Genomic DNA, 9,574 nt, shown 5'->3' on the forward strand with positions numbered 1-9,574 from the left:
TGCCAGAAGGATCATGCTCAATACGCTGCTCCAGTTTGGGCTAGTGCCAGGCCAGGTAGGGGGCCACCTTATGATGAAATTTCATGTAGTAGAGTAGCAGCTTTTAGTCAATAGGGCCCTTCGTACGAGGTTCCCAGTAAGAATCATTTTTTAAACTTAATAAACTGATGGACGCTGGGGCCCATGGAAGCCCTGTAAGCTACTGGAACTTTAGGCATTATTTGCAAAACTAAAGAAATAGTGTGTAGCAGGGAACTGATTTTATTTTAACCAGGGTCCAAAACACAAAATGGATAGTAAAATATGTTCTTATATAGAATAAATAAAAGGCCTGAGCCTCAGACGTTTAGGGGCCCCTTCAATGTACTTGTAATTGTAGTTTTTCCATAGATTTTCCGACCAAAGCTATATTTTGGCAAGTGTGTGTCATTTTTCCATAATTAAAAAAAACTTGAATCAAATTGAAGATAAACGTATTATTAAAACCTTTTCGTTACAGAGCAATTCACTTGAAACACTTTTGACTGTTTAATGAGTGTTAAAATCTAGTAAAATTACGCCTTACGTAGAATTGCGCCTTACGCATTGTTGAAAAAAGATAAACGATCAAACTGGATGTAAAACCTAAAAATGTGTACCTTTCATTTGCCTCGGAAATAATTTTTAGAGCATATAGTATAGGGGGCCCTTCAACTTGTATGCCCGGTGGGCCCTTAGGGTCCCAGTCCGGGCCTGGCTAGTGCGCTTCGGGTGAAAAGCCATAGGCGAGGGCTGGAATCGGTCTGTCCGTCCGTCTGTATGAACACGTAGATCTCGGAGACTATAAGAGCAGAGACACCAAATTTGGTATGTATACCTACGCCCCCAGGAATCAAATAAAACTATTTTTCTTTAAAAGTATAACAGCTAGAGACATCAAATTTGGTTTGTATACCCGTTTAGTTGGCGCGCAGAAATTAATTGTTCAAACTTTTTGCCACGCCCCCAGGAATCACATAAAACTGTTTTTCTTAAAAAGTATAATAGATAGAGACATCAAATTTGGTTTATATACTCGTTTAATTAGCGCGCAGAAACTAATTGTTTAAACTTTTTGCCACGCCCCCTTCCGCCCCCGGAATTTACATAAAACTGATTTTCTTAAAAACTATGACAGCTACCGACATCAAATTTGGTATGTAGACTAGCTTAATAGACGTGCAGGTATTGGCTATTTAAAAATTTGGCACGCCCACTTCCGCCTCCATAATTTAGAAAAAACCGATTTCCTCCTGTAGTTTTTTGACTATCGCATTCAAATTAATCTTATCTATTTCTACAAAACTACCAAATTTTATTGAAATCGGGCTAGAAACATGCAAAATATGTGTATGAACGTATTTTACTAAGCGGTCCACAAGGCCAGAATTGGCCGTTGGCTAGTAGCGGCGCTAGAGTGCTCGTGTGTTTGTAGAGTGAGCGAGATAGCATATAGTATGAAGCATGTAAAAACAATTTAATAGACATATGTACATATGTACATTTGGTTTTCGAAATTTGAAATATTTGTTTCACCTGGTGTATGGTATACCCAAGTCGACGAGTCGACTTACTTGCTTCATTTAACATACAACTGTGATAGTCGAAAAAAAGACATGGCAAAATTCGATGGTTTCACCCTATTTCGGGTCCTGCGAATCGAACTGCATCGTTAGTTTTTTAAGTTATCACGATGGTTTCATACAACATTTTTTGCTGAAGTTTTTCAACAAAGTTGCAATTTTTTCGAAATGCATCTTTTTTTTTATTTGATTCTAACTTACAAAATACTCATTTTTTCAAAAAACTTTCTTCAGAAAAGTTTTTTAGAATTGAAAGGGCTACAAATGTTGGAAAGACATCCGTCCGTTCCCGAGATTTGGGACAAAATGTTAAAAAAAAAAAAATAAAATCGTGACCCAATTTTTTTTTTCTTTTCTCTCTCGTATTTTGCTAAAGTTGATTTTGTTATAAAAGATATAATTTCATCATTTTCAAAAAGTCTCCTTGAAGTATTTCCATCATTCGTGTTTCCGTATCCGTACTTTGAGCAGTCAACTTTCAGTCCCAGCTTCCGAGAGAATTCAGCTTGTATAATCTCCTTCCTGCTCTGAATATCCTCACGAGATGTTTCATCCGTTTTTGTTTCTCCTGGTCGAGGAAGTGTGTAAGCTAGCTTCAGAATAAAATTCATACACTTTATTTTACAATGCAACGGAGAAATTCCATATTCGTAGCAGTTCTCCTCACTCGTTGAATAGTCTAAGTCCTGAAATTCTTTTTGAGTTTTTTTTTTTTGCAAATTGGACATCTTAACGTTGAGGAAGTGTTTGTAATTTCTTTTAATATCTTCCATCAATCATTGTCAGGAAAAAATCAAACTTAACCGTAAATGTTTTTCCACTCTTAGTTTGGAAAACAACAGGTTTCAGTTGGCTTTTTTGATTTTTTATGTCGCCAACAATTGATTTGATTAATTCCGAGGACTCCTTTGCATATTTGAATTACAAAGGCCGACAATAGTGGGTCGATGACGGTCAAAGATTTCTCCAATGTTCGGATTTCTGATCTGATTTCTAATCTGCTTGTAGGCGCTTTGTCCAGATGATCCATCACATCCCCATTTGTTGAGTAATGTCAAATTTTCGGGAAGAATATCCACCTCTCCATCAGGCATACTTTCAACAAGACGCCTCGCAGTGTGATCCATTAAATCCCGGAGTTTTACTACTACAGATACCTCTGTTATAATTTTATTTGCCGGTACTGCTTCCTTCTTGGCAAATCCAATTTTTTTGTATCCGGGAAGAACATCGACCTGATGACTTTTTAAGGAACTCCTTAAAACTTGGTACTTCTCCTTCGTCAATCCTAGGTCCATAAATAAGGAAAACGCTTCTTCCTCAGTGTACATAGTGGCAACTAAGTTTGGTGGGGTTGGAATACTTTCCTTAATCCTATTTAGTCGAATAGGACTGGCGATCTGCACCGCTTTTGTAATGCTCGCCTTTGCCCTCTCTTGTTCCTTTGTATACTTTAAAGAAAGTACTTCTGAAAGATTCTCCGTTGTATTGCTCTCTGAAGCTTTCGTTTCCTTGTAAACGTTGAACGTTCTTCCACATCTTTATGCGGCCTTCCTCTTCCTCGGCTAGTTGATGGTTGATCATCTTCGTGCTCCGAATCTACTAATGTCGTATACTCCTCAATTTAATTTTTAATTCACGAAATTTGCCAGACTTCTGCCGCTTGCGATCCATTTTCGCCTTAAGTTACATTGTGTTTTCGAATGAAACGCCCATCCCCTTCAGCAATCCCATTTCAAAATCATTTAGGTTTTGACACTCGTGGAAAACTTTCGAAATTCATTCATTCTTTAACAACATTTTTGCACAAATAAATAAAACTGTCTTGAATTATATTGACAAATTCTATTCAGTCCGGATTTAAGGTGTTTCCACTTATGGAGTTAAAAATAAACAGTCGCAAACGAGAGGAACAATTAGCTCTTTATGTTATATTTTTTGAATTTACTAGGTAAAACGAAATATGGGTATTACCCTTTTTCTATTAATTAGGTAAAAAACTTTATATTTACATCCAATTAGGTAAACGGAAATAAAAACGACCAACCTACAACTAGGACAAATTTTTCATCAGCGCATTTTTTAGGCGAGGTTGCCTTATGGATTACGCATGCTTAGTTGTATTCCACCAATATTAAAAAATTCCAATGTTTAGTGCATTTTTTTAACGCTTCTAGTTTTCTCGTTTTCGTATCACTCGTCGCCGTTATTTGCGCTAATACTGCAGTCTGTTGTGTGTCTGTAATTTAGACTATATATCTTTAATTTAGACTATATACTAAGTAGTCAGTGCTCTCTTTCTCTTTTAACCCTTGGGCACCCTCAATATCTCTCTTTCTTATTATTTGTGGACCTCAAAGTGAGTTATATATTTTAATACCAAAACATTTCTATTCCCACTGCTTTCTTATCTATTCCTTCTTCTACTCTATCAAAAAACTAACAACTTCCTTCTATGTCGGCTATCAGAATGTCAGAGGCCTTAATACTAAACTTACTAAACTTTTTGTAGATAGTCTGTCTTTTGATTTTGACCTAATTGTCTCTACTGAGACTTGGTTAAAACCTGAAGTTTTTGACGCCACAGTTTTACCCTCTAATTCCAATATTTTGCTGTAGATTCCGCCCTATCATCGGGTCTGATAACAATACCTGTTATCGTTTTTCCATTGTTGTTACCTGTTCTTACATTCCGCCCCAATCGGAATGGCCAACTTACTTACTACACTTAGAATCTATTAAATTTATACTTGAACTACTTTCTGACAGAGAATTGTTAATTGTCCTTGGGGACTTTAACCTGCCCACTATGACTTGGTCAACACTTAATGGTAGTTTGGCTACTCTGTTATTTACAAGGCAGCCATTTATCTTAAAATATATAAACGTTTATTGGAAGTCCGATCAAAGCGTCTTGACGCGTCTAGACAAGTTTTAGAAGAGAGATAAGTAGTGTTGACTAACTTAATAATACTAGTAATTCCGTTCAGAATTGGTAAACGACAAACAGAGGGCGAACCAGTATTTTCGGTGTCGCCACAGTACTCCCCGTCCAATGAGGTAGTTATGAATTTGAAGATGAAATATCAAAGAAGTTAAATTCGGCTATGCCGAAGTTTATATACCCTTGCAGTCCTTGACAATAATAATTTCACATGTTCAAAATTTGTTTTCTGCAACTCAATTCATTAATATACAAACAAAACAATTTTACTCTTCATACTATGTACAATTTGTTCTTCTTCTTCCCTCATTCCCTAAGCAAAGCAACGCACGCATACACATACAGTTTATGTAGCGTTGCGTCTGTGTGTGTATGCATGTGCTCTGTTGATTTGATGATGACGTAGTAGGCAGCAAGCAGAGCTGCCGGCAGCGATTGAACCGATTTATATAGACTGTAACTTGTGTTCTATTTATCCGATCAGGGTCAAATTTTGGGATCTGAGATTTTATATCAAATTCTATTATATTGGTAAATTTCATGGGGATACTCCAATTTTTGCAAAAATTTTTGTTCCAGAGCTATATGATATAGTAGTCCGATCCCAAAGATTTTCATACTTTATCTCACCCGGGTAAAAAAAAGCTCCCAAAAAAAATTTCATCCCGATAGCTCTTAAGATGGCTGAGTAAAACGCGTACGCACCGACGGACAGACGGACAGACGGACAGACGGACAGACGGACATGGCTATATCGACTTAGCTTCTCATGCTGATCAAGAATATATATACTTTATGGGGTCGGAAACGTCTCCTTCTGTGCGTTACAAACATCTGACCAATTTTATAATACCCTCTGCAAGGGTATAAAAACGAACTCGATGATGTTTCTCATATGTCCTTGGTGCAGGGCGTTTCGAGTCTTGAGTCTCGGGTTGTTGGTCTTCGTTTGCTATGAATGTTGGCTTGAGTCTGTCCACAGAAACGGCGACCTCCTTTCCATTGACTTTTAGAACGAAGACTCGGTCCGTTTGGCGCTTTATAACTTCGTAAGGGCCAGAATACGGAGGTTCAAGCGGTTGCTTGACTGCGTCAGTTCTGATGAACACGTGTGAACATTGATCAATGCCTTTTAAAATGAACATTCTTTCCTTGATATGATGAGCCGTGGGCTTTGGGCGAAGTTTTTGCATATGTTCACGAAAAGGGCTTAAAAATGATGTAGGTGTTGATGGTTTGTCCAAATCTTCAAAAAATTCATTGGGTAGTCGTAATGCCGTTCCATACAACATTTCCGCAGCTGATGCGTTGATGTCCGGTTTAAAACAAGTACGTAGTCCAAGCAGCGCAGTTGGCAAAAGTTTTGTCCAAGGTGTGCCGTCGTTGCACATTAATGCCGCTTTAAGAGATCTATGCCATCGTTCGATTAAACCGTTGGATTGTGGGTGATAGGCAGTGGTATGTATCTGTTTGCTGCCGATGAGTCGTGCGAGTTCTTTGAAGACAGCGGATTCGAACTGCGAGCCTTGGTCTGTTGTTATTGTTTTGGGCGTTCCAAAACGTGATATCCACTGGGCGTAGAAGGTATTTGCAATTGTCTCTGCAGTGATGTCAGTGAGAGCGACAGCTTCGGGCCAACGTGAAAATCGGTCGATCATCGTTAGGCAGTAGCGGAAGTTTTGATAGTAAGGCATTACTATGATGTCCAAGTGCACGTGGTCGAATCTGTTATCCGGAACGGGTATCTTCTCTGGTAGTACGTAGTTGTGCTTGTTGATTTTCGCACGCTGACAAGGGAGGCACTATTGGGTGATGTTTTTGTTCATTGATGGCCAAACGAACTTCTGGCGAATTTGTTTTAATGTAGCCCGACCACTTGGATGTGATAAACTATGGAAGAAGGAGAAAATTTTGTAGCGATGAGATTTAATGAAACATCGCAATATAATGACACATTGTTGTCGAATCTAATGCTTTTTAGAGTTAGCGATGAATTTCCTTCTAACAACTTCGATAATTCAAGGTCTGTGGCCTGTGCCTCTTCGATTTCAGACAAGTTTACTGAAGTGGGCATCCGAATGGCACATAATCTTGAGAAAGCATCTGCGACAATGTTATGTTCGCCTTTTACGTGCAGGATTGTCGTGGAGAACTGCGAAATATAGCTTAAGTGTCGAAGCTGACGAGGCGATGCTTTTTCAGGTTTTTGATTGAAGGCATAAACAAGCGGCTTATGATCAGTCCTGATGATAAAGGCTCGTGTCTCTACCAGGTGTTTAAAGTATTTAATTGCCTCAAAGACTGCTAAGAGTTCTCTATCGTACGTGCTGTAATTTCGTTCGGTGATGCTGAGTTTTTTAGAGAAAAACCCTAGTGGCTTCCAGATGTCATCTATCTGTTGTTCGAGGGCCGCGCCGATGGCCGAGTCAGAAGCGTCGCAGGTTAAACTGAGTTTTGCGTCTGGTGACGGAAACGATAAAAGTGTTGCATTAGCCATGCTTTGCTTACAGTTCTCAAAGGTAGCAATGAGTGTCGGTGTCCATTCGATCCTTCGTTGGTCGTTCTTCTTCACATCTCTGAGCAATTCAGTTAATGGTGCTTGTATGTCTGACGCATGTTGATGGCATTTTCGATAGTAGTTGATCACACCCAGAAATCGGCCAAGTTGGCATATTGTTTGAGGTCTTGGATAGTTAAGGATAGCATTTATCCGATCAGTTGGCGGCTTTATTCCACAGTCGTTGATTGTGTATCCAAGAAAGTTGACCTCTCGTTTTTCAAATTGGCATTTACTAAAGTTAATACTTAGACCATGGTTTTGAAGAATTTGAAAAACCGAGCGAAGATGTTCTTTGTGCTCTTCCAAAGAGCTCGACATGACGAGAATGTCGTCGATATAGCAGAATACAAAGTTAATGCCACGAAAAATGTTGTCCATGAATCTTTGAAAGGTTTGGGTCGCATTTTTTAACCCAAAGGGCATGTACAAAAATTCGAAGAGTCCAAAAGGCGTGCAGACAGCTGTCTTTGGGACGTCGCTTGGCTCCATGGGGATTTGATAGTAAGCTTTTACCAAATCGAGCGTCGAAAAAACTTTTTCCCATATAGTTGATCGGTGAATTCGTTGATATGAGCGATAGGATAACGATCCGGAACCGTTATTGAGTTTAGTTTCCGATAATCGCCGCAGGCACGCCAACCTCCATCTTTCTTAATTACCAAATGAAGTGGGCTTGACCATGGACTTTTCGACGGACGACAAATTCCCTGTTCGATTAGAAGATTGAATTCCTGTTTCGCTGAGACTAGCTTATCACCCGATAGGCGACGAGGCCGATCCGCAACAAGTCTACCATGCGTTTCGATGACATGAGAGACGTCGTTATGGATATTAGTTTTCATTGACGGTTTCGTTATGTCAATAAATTCGTGAAGGATTTCCGGATATTTGCGTGGGTCTTCTACTGTCGATATGGAAAGTTGTCGCGTTCCAGCTAAGCATCCAGGCGTCGAAAGACCTGTAATCGAGTCAATGAGAAGTTTATTTGCCAAATCAATGAGTAATTCGTTTTTGGTTAGAAAGTCAGCTCCAATGATGGCTACTTGGACATCTGCGATGATGAAAGGCCAGGTGAAACTGCGGCGTAGGCCAAGATTGAGCTCTGCAACGTATTGACCGTACGTGTTGATGATTGATTGATTGGCAGCATATAAAATGAGATCGCAAGGTTTGGTTTTTTGCTTGCAGAATGATCGTGGAACAACGGAAATCACAGACCCTGAGTCAATGAGAAAACGTATGTTGGAGATGCGATCAGTTATGTGCAGGCGTGGTTCGATACTGGAGTTGTGTTGTGGTTTGGGATCGCCGGTGTTGAGTGTGCTGTCGCCGACCAGCCCTTTAGACGACAGCTTTATTAGTTTGACGACTGGAAATGTACACAAGGAGAACGACATTTCTTGGCATCATCCCCAAATTTAAGATGGTAGAAACAAAGTTTGGATTGTTGTTCCTCCGTTTTTTTGGGCGATGAGTTGCTCCATTGCGGTCGGCCACTTGATGCGCTGCGTGAGCGAGACTGAGCATCATGTTTAGGCGATCGAAATTGTTTTAGCTCCTTTTGAAGATTCTCAAACTTTACGTTGAGCAAACGTATGCTCTCTATAACATCTGAAGTTGAATCGTTAGGTGTCACAGAGCAAATGGCATTGTTGGGTTCCATCGAATAAAGAGATTTGCTTTCCACTGCTTGGATCATTTTGTCTGCTATTTTGGCAAGCTTGTCTAAGTTGGTCTCCTCCCACACTGTCAGCATTGGACGTATTGACTGAGGCATCTCTGCAAGAAAGAGTGTGCGAATTAAGCTTTCACTTGCCGGATCCGAAGCGAGGCGTCGCATATTTGCCAGAATTTCGGATGGTTTTGATCCAGATGCTCCATCGCCGTGAAGTAGACGTCTAAATTTTGATTCAGCCGATTCGGCGAATTTCTCAAGCAGACGATTCTTGATGGCGAGATATTTGTCAGTCGCAGGTGGTCGTAAAACCAAATCTTCTACAGCAATGATGATCTCCTCGTCTATATGCACTGTGATCAGATCAAATTTGTCTGTGTCGTCGTCAATGTTGTGCAAGCGAAATAAGCGTTCGATTTGAGCGAACCACAAATGGGGGTTGTTTCTTGCGAATCGTGGTAAGCGCATGGGCGCACGTTGGTTGGTTGCCGCATTATTTGTGGTGGCGTTGCCAGTTGCATGCAGAAGCTCCAATTGGCTTCTGAGATCGTCTAGTTCCCTTTTCATTTCGTCCATCGTGAAATTTTCAAAGGGCGTCTCTTGTTGAAATTCTAGTCGTCTTTTTGGGAGCGCGCGCAAGTCGTAGCGTCTCTGTGTCATAAACCCGCCAAAAAAATTTATGACCAGTTTGACTTCGGATGACGAAATTTGCTAGTAGACCGGACAGATTCCCAGGAACGTTGTGTGATGCATAATATCACGTCGGGGTCACCACTTTGGCTACTCTGTTATTT

The 9,574-nt window shown here is 40.1% G+C and overlaps 1 protein-coding gene across 1 annotated transcript; it reads right to left on the minus strand.

The window, feature by feature from the left end:
- Positions 1–8,462: 8,462 nt before the first annotated feature.
- Positions 8,463–9,356, minus strand: LOC137575495 (uncharacterized). Its single transcript, XM_068288074.1, has one exon. The coding sequence runs from the start codon at positions 9,354–9,356 to the stop codon at positions 8,463–8,465; it is 894 nt and encodes a 297-aa protein (XP_068144175.1).
- Positions 9,357–9,574: the final 218 nt, after the last annotated feature.

Source organism: Drosophila tropicalis, unplaced genomic scaffold (genome assembly GCF_018151085.1).
Source record: "Drosophila tropicalis isolate 14030-0801.00 unplaced genomic scaffold, ASM1815108v1 contig_573, whole genome shotgun sequence".
Taxonomy (NCBI): domain Eukaryota; kingdom Metazoa; phylum Arthropoda; class Insecta; order Diptera; family Drosophilidae; genus Drosophila; species Drosophila tropicalis.